This window comes from Nannobrachium achirus (assembly GCF_963921795.1).
Source record: "Nannobrachium achirus genome assembly, chromosome: 3".
NCBI classification, from domain to species: domain Eukaryota; kingdom Metazoa; phylum Chordata; class Actinopteri; order Myctophiformes; family Myctophidae; genus Nannobrachium; species Nannobrachium achirus.
Window position 1 is genome coordinate 55,532,323 of NC_137812.1, and position 23,790 is coordinate 55,556,112.

Consider the following 23,790-nt stretch of genomic DNA (forward strand, 5'->3'; position numbering starts at 1 on the left):
AGTAGTAGTAGTGGTAGTAGTAGTAATACGGTAGTAGTAGTAGTAATAGTAGTAGTAGTAGTAGTTGTATTCATAAGATTCTTGTTCTAAAATACTCAATAACCACACATAACCCAGTACGCTAATAGCGCCATCTTGGATATCACGAAGTGCATTCTGGGTATGCACAAAGGTTTCCGGGATTATTTGGGTCCATGCGCATCCAACTCTAGGGGGCGCATCTCAGAGTGGCTATTGGGTTTGATGATAGTCACTATCATCAAACCCAATGATAGTCACTGTGCTTGCTCGTATCCAAGTGATTCCACAACCCATAGAAGTTTGGATCCCTGTTTTATTATCGTCAACTGGGTCCGGTAAGGTTCTTCAGATCATGCCCGGTTCTGTTTGTCATGACAGCAAAGCTAAACCCCCGACTACGAGCGAACCAAGAAGTCCAGTAAACAGCGCTGATAAACTGGAGAAGCCTTCGCTGTACGACTTGTGTTTCTGCATATCTAAATGGCAGACACACAAGCTCACAACCTCCGCGTTGTGACGTGTTGTGAGCCTAATGGGCTTAATTATAAAATAGCCTAATAACAGCATTTCCCCAGGCGGCCACAGTAGCCGGTGGTCTTTATACTAATTAAGGGCGAATTAAACATTTTACCGGTCAATGCCATATATATGCCTATTTATTGCAGCAAACTTTTTTGCTTTTTATTCCACAATGTTGTAACCCATGTTTCACCCGGTGTCAATTATCTAATGTAATCCTGGGCGCTACACTCCCTCTGCCAACCTGGGGGCTGGGTAGACAATAACGGACTATTAGACTTACTTCTATGGCACTTTGTAACAACTGTGGATAGCATGACGTCTTCCCAGCCGTTTCGGAGGGTATCAGGATCGGGAAGACTAATTCGGCCTATGCCCCAATGATTCCCAAATAAAATTAGTTTGGACCTCCTCTGGTACTCCTATTTCTGTAGCATATTGTTTTGGTGTGTATAGGTTGCGGATTTAAAAGACATGCTGCACGGCAACGGGCAAGTAAATCCTTCTTTAATGCATTTGACACAACAATGTTACAGTCTAATAAGTACCGTCTTAGGTGAGGAACAGTTACATTACTATATTGGTCATCCGCGTCTGTCATCCTCCAAGACTATCATCAATCCCAATAGCGGCTCTGCGATTCGCCCTCTAGTCTAGAGTGTATCAAAAATGCACCTTGGTTAAGCACCGTTGGTCTGACCAATTTAACATTCACCAGGTTAACATTCACCAGAGTCGGCAGGTTAGCATTTCACCAGGTTAGCATTCACCAGCGTCGGCAGGTAAGCATTCACCAGGTTAACATTCACCAGCGTTAGTTTTACTGAGGTTAGGATTAGGGTTAAGGTTAGGTTTAGGTGTATCTCCTTCCCCCCTGACTTTTGTCACCTCCGCGCAGCCAATCACAAGCTTCCGCTGCCTTAACCGAGGTGCTTTTTTGATAGACTCGGACTGAACAACCTGCAAAAAACATGTGCATGGACCCAAATAATCCCAGAGACCTTTGCGCATACCCAGAATGCATTGCGCGATATCCAAGATGGCGCTATAGCGTAGTGAAGTGTGACGTAATGTACACATACTACCTGGTTCGCGTCATATAAGAACTGTGTTTTTATAAATTATAAACAAATGATCTGATCAGCGATTTGACTCATATGGATATGAAGAATCAACTGATGGTGAAAAAACGCTAACTGTCGCCGAATGAGTTACATTTTCGCTAGAAACAGGCTTTATCACTTATGAGTGACTGACTATCATAAACCATACAGAGCCACCTCGCCAACAATATAGCAAAGACTGTTTGTTTATTTTTGGACCACAATGCTTATATGAGACGATTTAAGTCAGACCCAATGTTATTCTCCATAAAGAATTGGAACCGGGGGATGAGCGAGTCACGTCATGACTTCACTGTTCTATTTGCGAACTGTGTTACGGGTCACATGTAGGCCTACTTATGTTTATCGCTGTACCAACATCTTGTTTACAATGTTCACCATAATTAACCATGATTTAGTTTTTCCTATAGTAATGTAAAAAGGATAATTTACACTGCAACCTCCTAGTTGTTTACAGACAGATAGGGACGACTTTCTTGTATACATTATCCTGAAACTGATATTAAATACTGTTGTAATTGTTGCCATATTTGGTGTTTTATCAAAGCAACAATAATCTATGGTAGGTTGTGTTTTCCAGTGATTGTAGAACAGTTTCTCTGCTCTTCATGCGTCTTAACAACAGCTCATATCTGCTCTAAAGTCACATTAAACCACTATATTTTAACATATTATCAACAGGTCCTATAGCTGCTCTAAAGTCACATTAAACCACAGCCTGCTGTGGCTTATTGCTTTATTCTAACACATGGTGTTTGTTTTCTCCACCCTGCAGTGTCTGCTCATCCATGTCAGATCAACAATGGAGGCTGCAGTAACCTGTGTCTGCTCTCACCTGGAGGAGGCTACAAGTGTTCCTGTCCCACCGACTCCTACTTGGCAGCTGATGGCAAGCAGTGCATGTCCAGCTGCACTGCCAGCCAGGTGATTCACCTCTCCTTCACTGCTGTTATTCTGTAAGACTTTGTCTCATGTCTGCTTCTGATACATTACTGATTCTAAACATAGTCCTCTGTCTCCCCCTTCAGTTTGTTTGTAAGAATGAAAAGTGTATTCCCTTCTCCTGGAGATGTGACATGGCAGACGACTGTGAGAACTGCTGTGAGTGGAAATCGCACGCAATGCACGCACGCACTCACGCACGCATGCGCACACGTCCATGTATTCTGTTACAGTGAAACTCATGTATTTGATGATTTTTCTCCTCAGCTCTCCAGGTCAAACCAACACACAATTCAACAGGTAAACAAAGATGATATTTGTAATGCTTACTCTGAGGTTGTCTGTCTGTCCATCATTATATGTGTTTCTGTGTGGCTTTTAAAAAGTTATGTGATTTTAAAATGTACTGCTATTGTGTTCTATTTCCCTGGGCCCGCTTTATATTATAATTATTACTGTCTCATAACAATGTGCAAGATAGGACCCTGTTTATCTCTCTCTCTCTCTCTCTCTCTCTCTCTCTCTTTCTCTCTCTCTCTCTCTCTCTCTCTCTCTCTCTCTCTCTCTCTCTCTCTCTCTCTCTCTCTCTCTCTCTCTCTCTCCCCAGAGTCAGTGAGGTTGGTGAATGGGACTAGTGTGTGTTCAGGCAGAGTGGAGGTGAAGTCTGATCAGTCGTGGCTCTCAGTGTATGAAGGTGACTTTGACCAGCAGGATGCAGAGGTGGTCTGTAGGCAGCTTGGCTGTGGGGCTCCTTCAGTCCTCCAGGGGGCGCTCTATGGAGAAGAGGACACTCCAATGTGGACAGAAGAGTTCCAGTGTGAAGGCAACGAGTCTGTTCTCCTGGACTGTAGAACCTCAAACTCTACTAGTAACACCAGCTCACCTGACATGATTGTTGAACTCACCTGCTCAGGTAAAAGAATGGCTATATCTTTGGTTTGGATTATTACTTACCAAGATATGAACTATTATATGTGATATGTGAATCTAAAAATGTTTCATATGGTTATTAACATTATGATAATGAAGATATCTTTATCTCAATCCAATGAATGTTATTTGTTTTAAACACATTGTTAATTGTAATTGATACACTATTCACTCATTCCCATTTGTTGAATATCAAATAAATATCATCATCAAACAGGAGAATCAAAAGACATCTTGTCCTGTATTTCAATACATCAACAAGCTGCTGTATTGGTAGAGAGGATCCATGTATTCTGTTACAGTGAAACTCATTTATTTGGTGATTTTTCTCCTCAGTTCTCCAGGTTAAACCAACATACAACTCAACAGGTAAACACAGATGAAAGAAGAACAATCATTATAGATTTCAATCGTGAAGGTCTGTAGCAACTCATAATGTAATAAGGGCTCATAATGTAATAAGGGCTCATAATGTAATAAAAAAAGTAATAAAAACTCATAATGTAATAATCAGCTCATAATGTAAAAAAAAACGAGTGCATAACGTAATAATGTATTTTTCAATAATGTAACAATGTGTTACATTAAGAACCTCCACTTGGGAGGCTCATAATGTAATAAAACTTCATAATGTGGGGCGCCCGCTGGCCTGGTGGTCAAGGCGCATACCACATATTAGGCTATGATGCCTGCTGGCGTCGCCGGTTCGATTCCCGATCCGGACGACCTTTGCCACCTGTCATTCCCCATCTCTCTCCCCATTTCCTGTCAGTCTACTGTCCTATCAATAAAGGCATAAAAAGCAAAAAAAAAAAACTTAAAAAAAACAAAAAAAACCATAATGTAATAATGTATTTTTTATTACATTATGAGCTGATTATTACATTATGAGCTTTTATTACATTTTAATTATTACATGTGCTTGTTTTTTATTATATTATGAGCTGATTATTACATTATGAGTTTTTATTACATATTTTTATTACATTATGAGCCCTTATTACAGTTGCTACACACCCTGCCAACTTTGTTGGTGATGAATGGAGCAACTATCTGCTAAACATGCAGCAAATGAATACACCATTATGTAAGCCTTGGTGGACTAGTCACACACTTGATTCAAAGAGCGCACCACTTCGATCCCGACTTAGGGCCAGAGTGAGGTACCGGGTCAGGGCCAGAATGAGGGCCTTACGGCGAGAGTGAGGGCCAGATTTAGGGCCAGAGCAGGGCAGGATTTACCCTTCATGGTGCCCTGTGCTTGGACCTAGTTCGTTGAATTCAGACGCCCAATGAATTTGTGCATGTTTTCTGATTCGTTAGGTGAGCATGTTTTCATGAAAAGAACATGATAAATGTCTATGCAACCACTGAAAACAGATACTGTTATTGGCACAATGTTGTAGTGAATGTTGAAAAGCGGGACATATTAGTGTTTTTTGAGATATTTGTCGGGACACCGGGACATGCAGCTTGAAATCGAACAGTCCCGGCCAAACCAGGACGTCTGGTCTACTTAATAGTGTGGTCTCAGTTGTTATATGAGATACATGAAGGTTTCCTGTGCAAATAAGCCGAAAAGCTTACTAGGATCTCCCTTTAGTTGACCTTGTACCAGTGAACTGTACTGTCATTGACCTTTTTTTTTCCTATGCAAACTTCTAATAAAGTCTTCAATCAATCAATCAATCAATCAATCAATCAATCAATCAGGGATAGATAGCACCTTAACTCTGCAGCCACACTGATGCGCTCCAACACAATAGTGCACCAGTTCTTTTAGAGTTGTGCATACTAGTATCCACCTAACGTTTCTTCAAAACCCTTAAGTGTAACCAGTCATTACAGACAGCAACGTTTGCTTAGCTTAGCTTAGCTCATGTTAATATCTTTTGTTTACAGTTGATCCTCTGGTCCCCCCCTGTGGTTGTTGATGCCCTGTGCTTCAGCACGTCAAGCCCTATTATAAATCCGGCCCTGGGCCAGAGTGAGGGACCGAGTCAGGGCCAGAGTGCGGTACCAAGTCAGGGCCAGAGTGAGGGCTAGACTTAGGGCCAGAGTGAGGGACAGATCAAAGTGGTGCAATCTCCTCTGCTTCCTGGACTCTTTGAATCAAGTGTGTGACTGGTCCATCAAGGTTTACATAATGGTCCCCATGACCTTCAGCAAAGTGGCCCAGAACTAGCAATGGCAGACTGTCGTCATACTGACCACATGGGGATATTATCAATGTTGCATCAACACCCAGTGTCGATACAATCACGAACTGTATGTTGAACATTGTGGATGCTCTTTGTACAGCTAAATGATCCCCATATGTATTCATGTGCTGCATGCTTAGCAGATAGTTGCTCCATTCTTCATCAACAAAGTTTGCAGGGTGTGTAGCAACTCATAATTTAATAAGGGCTCATAATGTAATAAAAACATGTAATAAAAACTCATAATCAGCTCATAATGTAATAAAAAAACAAGCACATAATGTAATAATTAAAATGTAATAAAAGCTCATAATGTAATAATCAGCTCATAATGTAATAAAAAATACATTATTACATTATGAAGTTTTATTACATTATGAGCCTCCCATGTGGAGGTTCTTAATGTAACACATTATTACATTATTGAAAAATCCATTATTACGTTATGCACAATTGTTTTTATTACATTATGAGCTGATTATTACATTATGAGGTTTTATTACATTTTTCTTATTACATTATGAGCCCTTATTACATTATGAGCCGTTATTACATTATGAGTTGCTACAAGGTCTTTACATTAAAGCAATACCTTACTGCTTATTCTCTGAACAGAGTCTGATGATGTCAGGTTGGTGGGAGGAACCAGTAATTGTAGTGGCCTACTGGAGATGAAACACCAGGGAGAGTGGAGACCAGCGTTGGCTTGGTTTGACTGGAACAGGATGTCATCATCTGTAGTGTGTAGACAGCTGGACTGTGGCTTTGCTGTCTCAACAGAATTTACTTCTATTTCTACACGTCAAGCTGGATGGCTGATACCATCGTCCTGTGTTGGCTTCGAGTCTTCACTGGTGGAGTGTGGAGCAGTAAAGTCTTATGATTCCACTCTCACACTGAAGGTCAACTGTTCAGGTAAAACAATGACTTCAACACTGATGACTTTAACAACGACATCTATCTGTCTGTCTGTCTATATCTTCATGTCTGTTTGACTGTAAAAGTTGAGACATCATTTAAATGCATTTAAAATGTGCCATTTCTGTTCATCTGAATTTCACAGTTCATTCAGTCCATTTAAGATGTGTAAAGAACTCCATTTGTTTTTTAGTGTGTCTGGTGATGTTGTGTTTTACTAAAAAAATGCACATAGAGTCACATAACTGGTAGTAGAGCACATCTGATCAACTCTGTTTAGACTTAAAGGACAACTTTGTTTTGTTACACAAATGTTCATATTTTATTAGATTGTAATAAAAAAGATGTGTTAAAATGTTTTAATTTACTGCTTTCTATTGATTTAGCAATTTTAATGACTTTGATTTTAGTGGTTGGGGGCATGCGTGCAAGTGGCTAAATATGTATTTTTAGACACAATAAGCCATTCCCAAGATGCACCGCAATCTTTCATGGGCAGATGTGACTTATGGGAGCTAGTAGTGTTACTGTAAAGAAATCGCCGGCTTATTGTGTCTAAAAAGACATATTTAGCCATTTGCACGCATGCCCAACTGAAATCAAGGTAATTAAAATCGCTAAAACTATAGAAAGCAGTAAATGAAAACATTTTAACACTCATATTTTCTTTTCTCTATTTACAATCTAAGATATGAACCCTTGCTGCAAAAAAAAAAAACAAAGTTGTCCTTTAACAGTTTGCTAGCCAAAATAGAATGGTTGTTGATAGATTAGCCGTGACATTTCTATTATTGTATTATGATCTGAGACATAATATTATGTTTATAAACATGAGCCCGCCACCCCTCCTTCTTGAACCGCGCCGTTGTTTTTTTTTCCTTTTTTTCAAACCCCGGTATTTCGGTTTTAATGACCCAGTACGGTAAAAGACGGCGCGGCTGCGACACCCTTGCTCAGATGTCCGGTATATTCCGGTTTTAATATTAAGGGGCTCCCTGTGGCTTGGAAAGGGTTAATAGAGTATGTAGAGTTTAATAAATCAATTTGAAATTGTAAGGCTTACTCTCGTGCTGTACTATGCAATAATCTCTCTCATCAATAATCAATCTCTCTCTCTCTCTCTCTCTCTCTCTCTCTCCCCCCAGAGTCAGTGAGGTTGGTGAATGGGACTAGTGTGTGTTCAGGCAGAGTGGAGGTGAAGTCTGATCAGTCGTGGCTCTCAGTGTATGAAGGTGACTTTGACCAGCAGGATGCAGAGGTGGTCTGTAGGGAGCTTGGATGTGGGGCTCCTTCAGTCCTCCAGGGGGCGCTCTATGGAGAAGAGGACACTCCAATGTGGACCGAAGAGTTCCAGTGTGAAGGCAATGAGTCTGTTCTCCTGGACTGTAGAACCTCAAACTCTACTAGTAACACCAGCTCACCTGACATGATTGTTGAACTCACCTGCTCAGGTAAAAGACGAGCTATGTTTCATGGTTTGGATTATTATTTTATACTAAAAGTAATTGTATTGCTTTAAGTTCAAAGTTTACTCTCTTGAATCTTTACAGTGATTGGTAATGTCAGGTTGGTGGGAGGAACCAGTAGCTGTGCTGGTAAACTGGAGATGGAACACCAGGGGGAGTGGAGGCCAGTTGATGGTGGCTTTCACTGGAACCTAAAGTCATCATCTGTAGTGTGTAGACAGCTGGACTGTGGCTCTGCTGTTTCAACAGAAAGGAGCTTTGGTTTTACACATGAAACTGTATGGAGGATTACACCTTACTGTGCTGGTTCTGAGTCTTCCCTGAGCGACTGTGTAATAATGGACTCTTTTGGTGTCAAATGGAAAGGTTTGATTACAGGCAGACCCACAGTCATCTGTTCAGGTAACATAACATAATGACTTGAACAACTATGAATGTGTCCTTTGATGTACTGGATATATACTGTATTTCCATATGTATTCATGTATCTCTCTCTCTCTCTCTCTCTCTCTCTCTCTCTCTCTCTCTCTCTCTCTCTCTCTCTCTCTCTCTCCAGAGTCAGTGAGGTTGGTGAATGGGACTAGTGTGTGTTCAGGCAGAGTGGAGGTGATGTCTGATCAGTTGTGGGTCTCAATGTATGAAGGTGACTTTGACCAGCAGGATGCAGAGGTGGTCTGTAGGCAGCTTGGCTGTGGGGCTCCTTCAGTCCTCCAGGGGGCGCTCTATGAAGAAGAGGACACTCCAATGTGGACTGAAGAGTTCCAGTGTGAAGGCAATGAGTCTGTTCTCCTGGACTGTAGAACCTCAAACTCTACTAGTAACACCAGCTCACCTGAAATGATTGTTGAACTCACCTGCTCAGGTAAAATACAAACTATACTTAAGGTTTCGTTTATAATGAATATAATAGCCTTTTTGTTATTGTATATTTGTTTTTTCTTTAGTTTTTCATATATGTTCTTGTCTCTGAACAGAGTCTGATTACGTCAGGTTGGTGGGAGGAACCAGTAACTGTACTGGTCTACTGGAGATGAAACACCAGGGAGAGTGGAGACCAGTGGATGGTTGGTCTGCCTGGAACCTGAAGTCATCATCTGTAGTGTGTAGAGAGCTGGACTGTGGCTCTGCTGTTTCAACAGAAAGGAGTTCTGGATCCACACATAAACCCACGTGGAGGATTTCATCGTCCTGTGTTGGGTCCGAGTCTTCACTGAGGGAGTGTGGAACAAAGATGTCTGCCACGTCCTTGTACATACTGGAGGTGATCTGTTCAGGTAAAAAAAAAACTAAAAAAAACGACTACCTCAACAACAGTAATCTTTACAGTTTGTTTCAAAGCCACAGGGAGTAGAGGTGCTGAGGTTGCGGCCTCACCACTAACCCTGGGTGCTGCACCACTAACCCTGGGTGCTGCACCACTAACCCTGGCTGTTGCACTCCTGTAACTGAGAACCCAGGAGGTTAAGAACAAAATGCTAACATGTTCATGAATTTTACTGTATGTTAGGGATGTCAGATTATTCTCATTATCACAATAACAAAAATGTGTCAGTATTATTGTGGGTCTTTGATGACATAAAGATATTATGGCTGAAAATTGCGTCTCTCTCTCTCTCTCTCCAGAGTCAGTGAGGTTGGTGAATGGGACTAGTGTGTGTTCAGGCAGAGTGGAGGTGAAGTCTGATCAGTCGTGGCTCTCAGTGTATGAAGGTGACTTTGACCAGCAGGATGCAGAGGTGGTCTGTAGGCAGCTTGGCTGTGGGGCTCCTTCAGTCCTCCAGGGGGAGCTCTATGGAGAAGAGGACACTCCAATGTGGACAGAAGAGTTCCAGTGTGAAGGCAATGAGTCTGTTCTCCTGGACTGTAGAACCTCAAACTCTACTAGTAACACCAGCTCACCTGACATGATTGTTGAACTCACCTGCTCAGGTAAAAGACAAATTGTACCTTTTTTTTTTTTTTTTTTTTTTTTTTAAACTCAGTTACTGCCAATTAAATATTCCTTCTTTCGGTTCTCCCTGCCAGCCCTCTCCATAGACTTCCATGTAATTTATAGTGCACAGATCATGCACGCCCAATCGCCCATGCACAGATCATGCACCATGTTTGTGCAGGCTGTTCACAGCTTTCAAACAAAAAAAAGATTGGAAATCCGTTCAGGCATTCTTGAGATAATAGCCATTATGTTTTACATGTTATGTAAACAAAGATGGCTACCCTGTATGAAAGATGGGGTTGTATGGGGGTGGAACATGCAAAATCGCGATTGAAATCATGTTTACTAGATTTTCTAAGTAAAAGTCGATTTAAGTCGTTTGGCAGGGAACTCCATAGTGAGATAGTTGATCTGAAAGTCATTTGGCACTGTATGAGTTAAAGAAAGAAGCATTACTTTATTTACTGTTTATTCTCTTATTCTCTGAACAGAGTCTGCTGATGTCAGGTTGGTGGGAGGAATCAATAACTGCATTGGTATACTGCAGATGAAACACCAGGGAGAGTGGAGACCAGTGGATGGTCGGTCTGACTGGAACCTGAAGTCATCATCTGTAGTGTGTAGACAGCTGGACTGTGGATCTGCTGTTTCTAGGAAATGGAATTCTGGTTTCACACGTGAAGCTGTTTGGTGGATTTCGTCTTCCTGCGTTGGGTCCGAGTCTTCCCTGAGGGAGTGTGGAACAAAAGTTTCTGGTAATTCCACTACCAGACTGGAGGTGATCTGTTCAGGTAAAACAATGACTTCAATGATGACATATTTACATTGTCTCATCCATCTTCCTGCCTGCCAGCCACCTGCTGTTTGTCATTTGAAAAGTACCCTTTAGTTTTAGGAAGAATTTTAACATTTAACCAATAGCTTTTGATTTGGAATGCATTTTATGTTTGAAGTAATAACATGTACTAATCATTCTTGATAAATGAGCTGACAAATCTAAATCTGGACCTCTCTGTCTCTCTCTCTCTGTCTCTCTCTCTCTGTCTGTCTGTCTGTCTGTCTGTCTGTCTGTCTGTCTGTCTGTCTGTCTCTCTCTCTCTCTCTCTCTCTCTCTCTCTCTCTCTCTCTCTCTCTCTCTCTCTCTGTGTGTGTTTATAAATCTGTTGTTTAATCAATCACCTCTGTCTTGTTACAGATCTGCCGGTTGATCCAAACATCACCTTCTCCTCCTCCTCGGTGAATGGGGTTTCTGAGCATCAGGGGCCACAGGTGATGGAGGGTTATGACTTCTCCATCAGATGCTCCATCCAGCCACAGTACCCAGGAGGGAGCTTCTACCTCGCCTTCACTGGACCCAACACAACACACAACTACACCCAGCCAGCTGTCAATCACTCTGCCAACTTCCTGTTTCCTGTGGCAGACCACACCCACCAAGGGAACTACAGCTGTATTTATCACATCAATGTTTACTCAACTGACTTCTACTATAAGAGCCACTTCCTGTCTGTCACTGTCACAGGTAAACACTGTTAACTGAACTGTTCAAGTCACAATATCAAATTCAAGCAAGCACACTTAAATATGACATCAGTTTAGCAATTTCCATCAAATGCACATTTTTAAATTAGAGCTGTTCTTCAGATGTTTGATGTTCTAACATATTTCTCTCACAGCTTCTCATCTGACATCCAGCATCATCAAAACAGTCACAGTTCTGGTGCTGATGATGATGATAACCAGTGGCCTCTATCGTCTCTGGAAGGTAATTATTCATCTGAATTACATACAACACTGGAAAGATAATGAAGTACTTACATTGTTTATATTTAAGAGAGACATCTGATCCAGTAAATTAAAGTTGGGTGCTGCTGTGTTTCTCCAGGTCACCAGAGGGCGTCGTGCGCAGAACAATGAGGTGGTTTATTATAATGTAAGACGGGGGAACGTCGAGCTAGTTTATTTTAACGATTTTGCTGAAGCTGCTGGACCCAGTGAAGAAGAAGAAGAATGCCACCTGTATGAAGAGGTAGGTCAACAAGGAGCTTCTGAAGCTGGACCTGGTGGTGAAGAGACACCATACCAGAGGATACATCTACAAGATGTCACTGTTTATAACCGTGTTGGTTCTGAAGGGACAGAATACCACCATTATGAGGAGATCGATCTACCAGATGGACCCAGAGCAGAGACAGAATACCACCATTATGAGGAGGTGGATCTACGAAGAGCGGCAAGAAGGAGCAGGAGGCCTGTGTATGAGGTGGATCTCTGAAGGACAATTTAACCTAAACAAACTGGTGAGGAAAGCGGGCTCTGTCGTTGGTTCCTCTTTGCAGGGGGTTTGGGTCCTCTTTGCAGGGGGTGGAGGAAGTAGCCAGAGTGCGAACGGCTAAGAAGCTGGACTCCATCTTGAAGAACTCCTCCCACCCCCTCCACCTTGAGATCTTCAGTTACTGGAGTAAGAGAGGAAATGACTGTTTTGACTACCCAGGACGGATATCTGAGAGACTGGGAAAGTCTTTAACTGGAACTATAGTTGTACTGACTCTGACCTCTAAGAACCTTTCCAGAGAGGGTGCTCTTGTGTGTCTTGCTCTGTGTCACCCTTCCTTTTTTTCTTTTAGTTTTTCTTGCACTGACCAATGGACACTTTTTTGTTTGGCTCTGCACTATTAGATTGAGTATTTTGCTTGTGTTTGACATGGCGGTGAGATACTTGTAGACTAGCATTGACTGTTATGGACACTTTTGTTTGGCACTTTATTGACTGTGTGAATCTGCACGTGCATCTTCAAGATTACCTTTTTGACGAAAGCTATTGCTACAAACCGTACAACTGAATGGCTTTTCCCCTGTATGAATCCTCATGTGTTTATTCATAGAACCCTTTTGACTAAAGAGGTTGCCACAGACAGTACAGCTGAAAGGTTTTTCCCCTGTATGAGTCTAATTACCAGCACCCGTCCTTCAGAGTTTTACTGCGACTAAAGCTGCTGCCACAAACCGTACAACTAAATTGCTTTTCTCCTGTATGAATCGTCGGCTGCGTCCGAAATCCCCCCTATTTTCTAATGCAGTGTACTAAAAGAGGGCCCAGCCATTTTGAACTATTGTCCGAATCTATAGTGAGCATTTTTGTACCCTAATATAGTGTACTGAAGTATCCCACAATGCATCTGGATTTTTAGTGTGCATTCGATGGTCACTTTCAAAGGCTTCCTACACCGCCACCCTTTGGCCAATCGTTCTGAGTTTTGTGTTTTCGCCATTTGGCATAGCCCTCTACCATATTGCAGAGTTTTGTAAAAAGCGACTGCATGGTCAAGCCAGGACAGAAAAAGTGGCGGAAGAATAATAATAAGGAAAGGTACTATCTCAATAGTGGCTTACAAGCCCATTACAGGGGCAGCAGACCTGCAGTTTATCTGGGAAGTTTGTTCCAGCTATTTTGTGGTGCATAAAAACTAAACGCTGCTTCCCCATGGTTATTTTTTGTTAAAAAGACGGAAAGCAGACCTGAGAGATCCAGACTGAGTGCCCCCGGGGGAGACTTGTCCCGTCTGCAATGACAACAGGGAATAAAAAAGGCTCATTAAATACCCCCAAATGTAAACTCACACTCTCATGTGTTAAAAATATGTAAAATGTATTTGAATGAAAAAAATCTATACAGTATATCAACCCATTAAACACAGGAAAGCATCTGTGACCTGAAGGTCAGAACCCAATTTCTCCCCTGAGCGAGCAAGCAGGTTACATTAGCTCAGTGGATAAAAAGAGAGAAATCATCATTTGTGCAGGAATCCCTGGTAATAAGTTATATAGTGTCAGGTCTCTGCTCTATTGAGAACGTGCACATCAAAGTAATAATGCAACAAAAAGGAACATGGTCGCCCGTTTCCATTGAATTATGTCATGTTAAAGGGATATAAAAAAAAAACACATCCAGGGCAACTCCCCAATGGGCTTCTCCACATACACACCCATTGTAACTTCAAACTTCATTTTAACCATGATAGATTCATTAAAAATGAATCTATCATCCGTTATTTTTTCTGGTGACTCATACTACCCTCCTAATACGTGAGCAGGCCATGTTTTTTCATTTATTTGTAATATTTATTATTGAAGTCATAAATCTCTCCATAGACTTCCATGTAATTTATAGTGCACAGATCATGCACGCCCATGCACAGATCATGCACCATGTTTGTGCAGGCTGTTCACAGCTTTCAAACAAAAAAATCAGATTGGAAATCCGTTCAGGCATTCTTGAGATAATAGCCATTATGTTTTACATGTTATGTAAACAAAAATGGCTGCCCTGTATGAAAGATGGGGTTGTATGGGGGTGGAACATGCAAAATCGCGATTGAAATCATGTTTACTAGATTTAACGGGGTCAAAAAAAAAAAAAAAAAAGGGGAAGTCCATAGTGGGATAGTTGATCTGAAAGTCGTTTGGCACTCAATGAGTTAAGAGGAAACCCTCTAGCCCTGCCAAATAACGTATCAGCCGTCATGAGGCCCTCTATGCTCAAGGAGCAGAGGGGTGGTGGCCTGAGGGGCGCTCCAACAAAGTTGTCGTTGCCGGCGGGGTGTAGCTCTTATCATGTGCATAGTGAAAGCACAACCTAAGCTGCGTTAGGGGTTGGTGTGTCCCGGTACACTCCGGTTGCTGTTGGATGTAGGACAGGCATACTTTTAGGGTTTTTATTCAAAAGGAAAAACAGAAAAGATCAACGTTTGAATGTGAATACAGGCAGGCATACTTGCCATACTACAAAAGGGGGATAAAGTGCGGCCTCGTAGCCCCTCGCTCTATGGGCAGCAGTCTACTCTTCTCTGCCCCGTGTTAGGAGCCAGAGGTGTAAGGAATGTTAGTCAGAGAAGCGGTGTCCATCGGCTCTACATTGGACAGCTGGCTTGACCGGAGGGAGGCGGAGACCGGAGGCTCCCTCTAACGCAGTACGGCTATGGTCGACATTCATTTATTTTGATAATTATGCTGAAATAGGACAACCTTGTGTAACATCTTGAAAACATAATTAAATCTTGTGGAATGTATAGTCACTATGTTGTACTGCCAGTAACATTATAGTCTGAGCTATGCCTACCGTTTTTCTAAAAGAGAACACTGATGTCCCATTAGTGTTGAATACACACCTTGCAGAAGTTGTGTCCACATGGTGTGGATACAGGCTAAGCGACCACATCCATACATATTGCACAGAGCAAGTTCTCTTCTGAAAGAAGAAACCTGCCAGTTGCCATATCTCGAACTGTGGAGCAAGTTTAAAAAACTCAAATTCACTCCACTTGCAGGTTCAGGGTCAATAATAAGATTTGAAATGTGTTATGGCATAGGGATATGAATGAATTGATTGACCACTGAAGAATTATCACACATTTTCTAGCACTAGGGGTGTATATATACCGGTACCTTCCCGAAAATGACTATGAGAATTATTCCCCCTTGGTAAATTTGGGGTCCTAGCTTACAGACTACATGAACTGCAAGCCATAGAGGTGCCTAGCATGTAAACAACTGTTGTGGAAAAAGCACCTGCAACAAAGGTGATATTCATGTATGTAATGGTAAAGTAAAAGTTATCATATGCACAAAATGTTGTTTATTGAATTTCATAATTCATAGTAGGGGCGGCATAGCTCAGGGGTAGAGAAACCGTTATTAGAGCACGAAGGGTTCCCAGTTCGAATCCGGGCTCCCCCTGAGTGAATGTCGAAGGGTCCTTGGGCAAGACTCTGAACCCCTAGTTGCTCCCGGTGAGTAGGTTGGTGCCTTGCATGGTTTCCTCTGCCACCGGTGTATGAATGTGTGCGTGAATGGGTGAATGTAATGCACAATCTCTGTAAAGCGCTTTGGATAAAAGCGCTATATAAAAATGCACCATTTACCATTTATAGTTTCCTTAGAATCATGTAGACTAAACATGGTATTAAATCTTTAGGTTATTTACAGTGGAAACCTTTGTGTAAGTCAGTCCACTCCAGTGATTAGCAATGCAACTAGTTGCAACTGCAATACTTGCAACTACCTGCAAGTATTTGCATTGTGTGGACTTGCCTCAACAACTTTCATGAAAACAGAAGTACATCTTCTTTAATGTATAGTCAATATGTTGCCACTGCCAGTAATAGACATTTCTAGAGTTGCTAATTTTAACAGTTCTTCTGAAAAATATGTTGTCTGAGCTATGCCCACCATTTTCCAAAGAGAGAGGGTCAATGATGAGATAAAACCATCGGTTTGAAGTGGAATGCCTCATTCGGTTCTTGTCTATAATTTTGAAAAGTGTGCTTTGGCCTTGGGTTATGGAGTGATAACCACCACTGCAATGATAATTGATTATAATTATAATATCTTATATTGTCTTAGAATAAAACACAGTATATGAGACACAGAAGGGGATTATTTAGTTGATATCCTTCTCACAAAATACTTCTGATAGATAATGGAATAATATGGGCCGCAGAATCAGAATCCTTTGAGTCCTATGAACTCTTGCATTATTAACAATTGAATATGGAAAGCAGCCAAGCCTTTATTGTATACGCCTCCCCTACATGTCACAGAGGGTTTCATGTTACCAGTGGTGAACAGGTGCATGGGGATTAGGCAAGCTCCATATTGTTCCTGTGAGATTTACTTTAGAGCTGGATGAGAGAGCATCTCTGTTACTGGGTGTTGACACAGTGATGTCACGACACCTGTTGCCTACATGCACTGCTGTGTGTCCCTCAAGGATGCAAAGGTCATACTGCATGCCAAGCACAAGGATATAATCACGTAGCAACAGAAGAAAATTCAAGAAATGGAGAAAATGAATGGTGAAAAACATTCATTAATTCACAAAGCATAATATTTTAGCCTTATCCCTGCATGGAAGGATCGTAGCAGTTGCACTCATTAAAGCATTGCAGGGATCAATGAGTTTTGGGAGACCAACGTTTACCTGTGGACTTGCAAATATGATCCTTTCTCTCGCTGTCGAGGTGGTTGTTACCAACATGTCTGGTCATGTGCTGAATGGAGATACTTGAGGACTCACTGCAGCCAACATTGGGATGGTTTCTTGAGGAATAATTAACAACGGAAGGAAGACGTTATGGTGACCGGGCATAACTCTGTGACGTCCCATTCCAGTGACATGGGGATCACTCCTGCTCCACCATTTTACAAAGCGGTCAGTGTGCAGTTTAAGTAAACTACTTCTATTGTTGAGTTGATACAAAACCTAATGATAGTCCAATAAATCATAGTGACAATCTGACAAGGCTGAATTGAGGAGTGATACACTCGACTTGTTTGGCTTTACTTTTTTTTTTTTTTTTACTGGATAAAAACTGTATTAGAAATTACTTGATACACAACATAATACCCACTGGATATGCTATTCTATAACATAAACTTAGATGGTAAAAGAACTGCTACTCATTCAGACACTAGGTTACTCAAGAATGAGGGAAATAATGGTTGGGAACAAGAATACAATCTGTATTTACTGTATTGATGTATTTAGGCTATTCCAATGCGTTTTTCAAATGAGCCATATCTGACTTTTTACCTGACAGCAGCACTTAACCAGTAGGCCTACTTAAACCCTACTTAATAACACTGAGCTGTATGGTGCTAGTAATAACACAGTAACTACAAGCTAACAACACGTAGCATCTGAGCGTGTTGTGAGCTTGTACACTGTAAAAAATAAAAAGTTGGGAATACTCAAAATTTTAAGGCAACAAACTTCAGAAAACTTTTAAGTTTAGGTCAACTTAGAATTTTAAGTTAAGCAAAAATTATAAAAGTTGAGGCAACTGAAAATGTTAAGATAAACCAACTAAACCAATTTAAGCAAAACTTAAAGTTTTATGTTTGATTGTCTAACTTAAAAGTTTTCTGAAGTTTGTTGCCTTAAAATTTTGAGTTTTCCCAACTTTTATTAGTTCTGCCTTTTATGCTATTTCTATAATGATGGCATGGCCAAAACATTTAGGACGCCAGGTAGGTTGAAAGTGACTAAAACATTTTGATGTAGGCCTAGTAGGTTTTCAAACTTTTTTTTACTCGGGGCACAACTGTAAATAACCTTTTCATCCACGGCACCCCTGAATTACACTGTTATTTTACATCATATTATGCTACGTAAATATGCACATCTTTCCACCTGAGATAGGGTATAGGCTCACAGAGAAATATCAGTTTCCATCAGAACTGACAGAAAATAACGTATGTAAAACTTATATACTTGACCTTTATCTATCCCTATATTCTGGGGGGAAGGTTCACCAAAAATAGCCTACAATCTCACAACGCGTCACAATGTGACACGTTGTGAGCTTGTAGATCTGCTAGATTTGGTTAAGTTAGTTGGTATAGATGGAAAAAGAACTCAAGTAAAGTGCAAATCAGGCCTGTTTCACTAAGCATAGTGAAGTGATATTGATGAAGTGATATTGAAGAATTTCAAATATTATCAAGTTATTCTGCGGCACCTCTGGACTTGCATCACAACATCCTAGGGTGCCACGGCACTTGATAAAAAAAGAAACGTAACCCATTTAGGCCTAGAATTATTGTATGCTTTAACTAGGTGCCGCGCTGTGAGCTTGTATATCTGCTATTTTTGACAAAGTTGTGAAAATGTGTGCAAATCTTTGAATATATGTATTTTTAAAGCAAACGTTTGTAACTCAAATTTTGCTTCTGGTGTGGTCCCTGGAACTAAATGTTTTGTTCCAGAGATGGGGGAGATGGGGGTCTGTGGCCAAATAAATATCAGTTTGGGGGTCCTTCACATGAAAAGGTTTGAGAACCACTGACATAGTAGTCTCTCAAGAACAGACCAACTGAGCTCCAGTTAAAGGAGTCATCCAGACCAAAACACATATAGGGTTAAATCTGCCTTTTATCATAACCCTTCATACCTGCTTTAGTCGATTTTTTTCATAGCTGCCCCTGTTGCTAGATTTCGGCTGCCCCTGTTGCTAGATTTCACAGGCTCTCTCATAACTAACACAGTGGATTGTCCTTAGGCTAGTGCGGTTATTTCTTTAGCTTCAAAGTTAGTATTTTTTTATTGGATTGTGTTTACACAACGTCCTGAGACCAACCAAACCGCTGTTTTGACCTCACAGGCACCCTTACTTGTCAAACGGCTTCTGCTCTGCACCAGAGCAGGGCGAGGAGAGGCTAGAAAGGGAGGAGAGGGAGGGGTCTGTTTGACAAGTAAGGGTGCCTTTGAGGTCAAAACAGCAGTGTGGTTGGTCTCAGGACGTTGTGTAAACACAATCCAATAAAAGAATACTAACTTTGAAGCTAAAGAAATAACCGCACTAGCCTAAGGACAATCCACTGTGTTAGTTATGAGAGAGCCCACAAAATATAGCAACAGGGGCAGCCAAAATCTAGCAACAGGGGCAGCTATGAAAAAAATCGACTAAAGCAGGTATGAAGGGGTATGATAAAAGGCAGATTTAACCCTATATGTGTTTTGGTCTGGATGACTCCTTTAAGTGAAAAGGATCTTTTCTGTGACGATGGCTGGCCAGATTGCTGACATAGAAACATAGGTTTTTCAAAAAAAACTTAGAAGGATTCAAAAGACACTTATAGAATCGGGTCAAAATTCAAATTTTCACAATTTTTCAAAAATAGCAGATCTACAAGCTCGCAGCGCGGCACTCGGTGCCGCGCTGTGAGCTTGTATATCTGCTATTTTTCAATAGTTAAAGCATAAAATAACGATACACGATAATGTGTACCCGTTCTAAACTGACATCAGTTGTTGTGCTCCCCAACAGTCAGCAGCTGCCTGTCCCCAGGCCGTGGCCCCTTCCACCAGCAGGACTCCACCCTGCAAGCGTCTTCTGTTCTTCCTCACCGCTGTCATCGTCATCATCGTCCTTGCGGGAGGAGCCGCCCTAGTGGCCTGGTACTTCCTGGGTGAGCCACGCTATTGTCAAACACAATCTCATTCTCTCACTCTCTCACCCTGTCACACACACACACACACGCACGCACGCACGCACAAGCGCACACGCACACGCACACACACACACACACACACACGCGCACGCACGCACGCACGCACGCACACACACACACACACACACACACACACACACACACACACAGCTAAGCTAAACCCCTATGTGTTTAACCCTACTTCCTATGAAGCCCATAATACTATACATTAAACATTCAGCGTTATATTCTGCATAACGCTGTATCATTATTATGTTACAAACACTCATAATGCTTACACAATAACCATAACATATTATAAAGCATATTGTAATTACTTATGATAAAATATTATAATACTTCTTAATTGCTGGCCTCTCACATATTTTTGTTGTTGTTGCAAGGAGGACCATAATGTGCGTATTATAATTATCATAGTTGTTATATATTATAATCATTATCGTGGTTATTGAGCGATTTAAGAAAAACTATCCTATAATGATACTTGACATTAAAAGTAATTACAAAAGGCTTTATACTGCTTTAACTGTGTTATAAGCAGATTGTAATGTATTTATACTAATACCGTAAAAGTCATTATAAAATGCTTTATGGGTTAATGTGTAATGCTAATTGTTTATAAAGCAAAAGGACAAAGGACATTATAATATAATTAGATTAATTATTATAATTAGATATGGGCTTATTACCATATTACCATGCCTTTCTCGTTACTGTAATTCAAATATTCAAAATAAAGAATAATATGACACATTTTGTATTTAAATCCTATATTGCATTAAAATATACAGTATCCTATATATCCTAGGAGATTGGATTGCTATCACCTATGCATTCTAGATCCAGGTGTAAGTGGGGTCAAATATTAACAGCAATAAAGTTTCTTCCAAAGAACATACTGTTTTAAAAAAGAAAAGAAAAAACAAGTAGAAAACCATCGATCCACTTATCTCTTCCTGTCTCCTCCAATCCATCTCTCTAACACATGCACGCATGTGCACTCACATCTACCGGTATGCACGCACGCACGCACCCACGCACGCACGCACACACACACACACACACACACACACACACACACACACACACACACACACACACACACACACACACACACACACACACACACACACTGACACACTTGGAGAGTGGAGACACATAGAGAAGTAAAGTGTTTATGTAAATGAGCTGTAAAATCCATTTGCTTCTGCGCAACTTATCTTAACTCAACACTCTGTCCTCCGCATTCATCTTCTCTCTCTCTCTCTCTCTCTCTCTCTCTCTCTCTCTCTCTCTCTCTCTCTCTCTCTCTCTGTCTCTCTCTCTGTCTGTCTCTCTCTCTGTCTCTCTCTCTCTCTCTGTCTCTCTCTCTCAGAGTACAAAGTGTGGGTGTTGGATTCCAGAGTGTTACAACAGTACACAGCTCGTGTGTCTATCATCAACAGAAGCTTCTCCCCCAGTCTCTCCTCTCCCAGCAGTGATGTGTTCAGAACAGAGGCCAAGGGAGTCCAGGACATGGTCAGCTAGCATCACAAACATGTCTATGCCCTCAGATGGAATCTCTTACATTACAGGAGAATCACTGGACCAGTCTAAACTTGACTCTAGAATAGACTATACTGGACTAGACCATCAGGCTAGGATATAACACTGTATATACTGTATCATAATGTCTGCTTATAACAATATCTGATTTAGCTGGTGTTCCACTTGGATAAACTATGGGTCCATTCTATTCAATGTTTACTGTATCTGACCGTATCTATTGTAAAGTCACCTAGACTAGTCTAGTCAGTGCATATAGTGCTATGATAGGATTAAGTAGTGTGTGTTTAAGGGTGTGTGTGTGTGCGGCCACCCACGCACGGAGCAATGTACCCAAAACAGTGTACCCTATGAAATTCCTTTTCTGTCTTGTCAGGTGGAGAGGATAGTGAAGGACTCCGATATTTCTCGGTATCTCAACTCTACCACTGTGTTTGCCTTTGGGTGCGTAAATCTGTTGTGAAAACTTTAAAATATACACTTCTTCAATAATATGAAGAAATAATGAACAGATTAGCCCCCCTTGCTCATGCGTAGGCCTACTTACATACAATCCAATGATGTGTAAAGCTGTGTCTTCTTTGCATCCGCAGGGAGGGGAGTGTGGTGGCACACTTCTGGGTACGGCTGTCTATACCTGTCAGCCATGTTGGGAGGGTCACACTAGAAAGGGTCACCAGGACCCTACAGCAGGGTCTGGGGGGACGCCGGGTGGGAAAGGGAGAGTCAGCCAGCTATGGTGGATACGTCCTGTACCTTCCTTCCCTGTCTGTCACTGGTAAGGATGAGAAAATATGAAAAAGTTAGAACACACTAGGGCATTCACGAATAGTGATTTTTAGTATTCGAATTATTCGACCTCAAAGTATTCGAATAGTCGAATATTCGACAGGACTGGCCAAACTGTCAAATATTAAGTAAGCAAGAGGCAAACATTGTGAAAATAGCCGATCTACATGCTCACAACGCCTCGCGTTGCGAGCCGTTGTGAGCATGTAGATCTGCTATTTTCACAATGTTTATCTGTGGAACCGAGTCACATTAAAACCTACAATTCCAAGTGCTTGTCAGGGTGGGGGTCCCCAGTTCAAATATGTTTATTTTGGGGGTCACGGCCTAAAAAGGTTTGAGAACCCCTGGTATAGAGCATTAACAAATTCATCCACCAGGGGCATTGACAACTCATTCTTATGACTTCATATCTAGCCAAGCTTTATAAACTATCTTTTTTTAAAGAGAAAACAATAAAAAATAAGAATTTCTACATTTTTGATCTCGCTGCTTTTGATCTCATCTGTCAATTTAGCTCCCCGCAAAAATAAACCACAAAGTTATAGATCATTTGAAAGCCGTGTTTGGTATCAGAGTTTATTTATGATTTATTTCACAAATACATTTGAATTTCATGAATCTTGCATCTGTCACAACACCCCTGTCACATTATTGTTATTTCTTTTAGATTGCTACCATTACCAGGAGGTTCTATCCAGCAGCCCTGTGGCTCTCCGTGACCCAGACACGCAGCGCTCCTCCTGCCTGTGGCACCTCCAGACCTCCCCTGGATCTCAGCTGGAGCTGCAGATAGAGAGGCTGCTTCCAGAGTGCCGGGACAGACTGGAGGTGTATGACTCTCTCTCCCCCTCCGGCACTAACCTCATCACCTCGTGAGCACTTTTTATTGTGAATTTGTCTCCTTATTGTCTCTTTTGAGATCAGAGGGCTCTATTATGATTGCATTAAGTACCAGCTCTTATGCCATAGCTTAAAGGCCTGTCCATACTGTCTCCGACCACCAAACCTTTCATCGGAAAGGTCCGGTTCGACTACAAAATGATCACGCGTAATGTCTCGCATCTTCTGAAAAGCATTACCCTGAATTAGAGTTCGGAAAGCTGCACGTCAGAAAATCGGAACTCTCTGACGAAAAGTTTGGTGGTTGGAGACAGTATGGACAGTCCATTGAGTTAAGGCATAAGAGCTGGTATTTAAGAAAATCAAAATACAGCCCTAGATATTTTTGTAAATCGTTGCTGTCGGGTATAAACCTTTTATCTCCATATCATATGTTCTAACTTTTTGTGTGTGTTTTTTTGTTGTAAATGAATGCCCTACTTGAACATACTAACCTACCTACAGCATCAAACACAAATATCAAAAGTAGCTGATCCGCAGCTAGA

General features: G+C 41.3%; 1 protein-coding gene across 1 annotated transcript in view; it reads left to right on the top strand.

Moving 5' to 3' along the window:
• The window catches only part of tmprss6 (transmembrane serine protease 6), a gene marked incomplete at both ends in the record, with an annotated part of 54,931 nt that overhangs the window by 13,209 nt on the left and 17,932 nt on the right, over positions 1–23,790 (top strand). The window contains 12 exons of the mRNA XM_080722672.1: positions 2,509–2,588; positions 2,693–2,765; positions 6,545–6,652; positions 9,261–9,395; positions 11,253–11,373; positions 11,753–11,822; positions 11,943–12,086; positions 19,885–20,026; positions 21,444–21,586; positions 21,990–22,057; positions 22,207–22,391; positions 23,073–23,277. Of these exons, the coding sequence (XP_080578798.1) occupies positions 2,509–2,588; positions 2,693–2,765; positions 6,545–6,652; positions 9,261–9,395; positions 11,253–11,373; positions 11,753–11,822; positions 11,943–12,086; positions 19,885–20,026; positions 21,444–21,586; positions 21,990–22,057; positions 22,207–22,391; positions 23,073–23,277 (1,474 nt within the window). The remainder of the gene's footprint in view (positions 1–2,508; positions 2,589–2,692; positions 2,766–6,544; positions 6,653–9,260; positions 9,396–11,252; positions 11,374–11,752; positions 11,823–11,942; positions 12,087–19,884; positions 20,027–21,443; positions 21,587–21,989; positions 22,058–22,206; positions 22,392–23,072; positions 23,278–23,790) is intronic.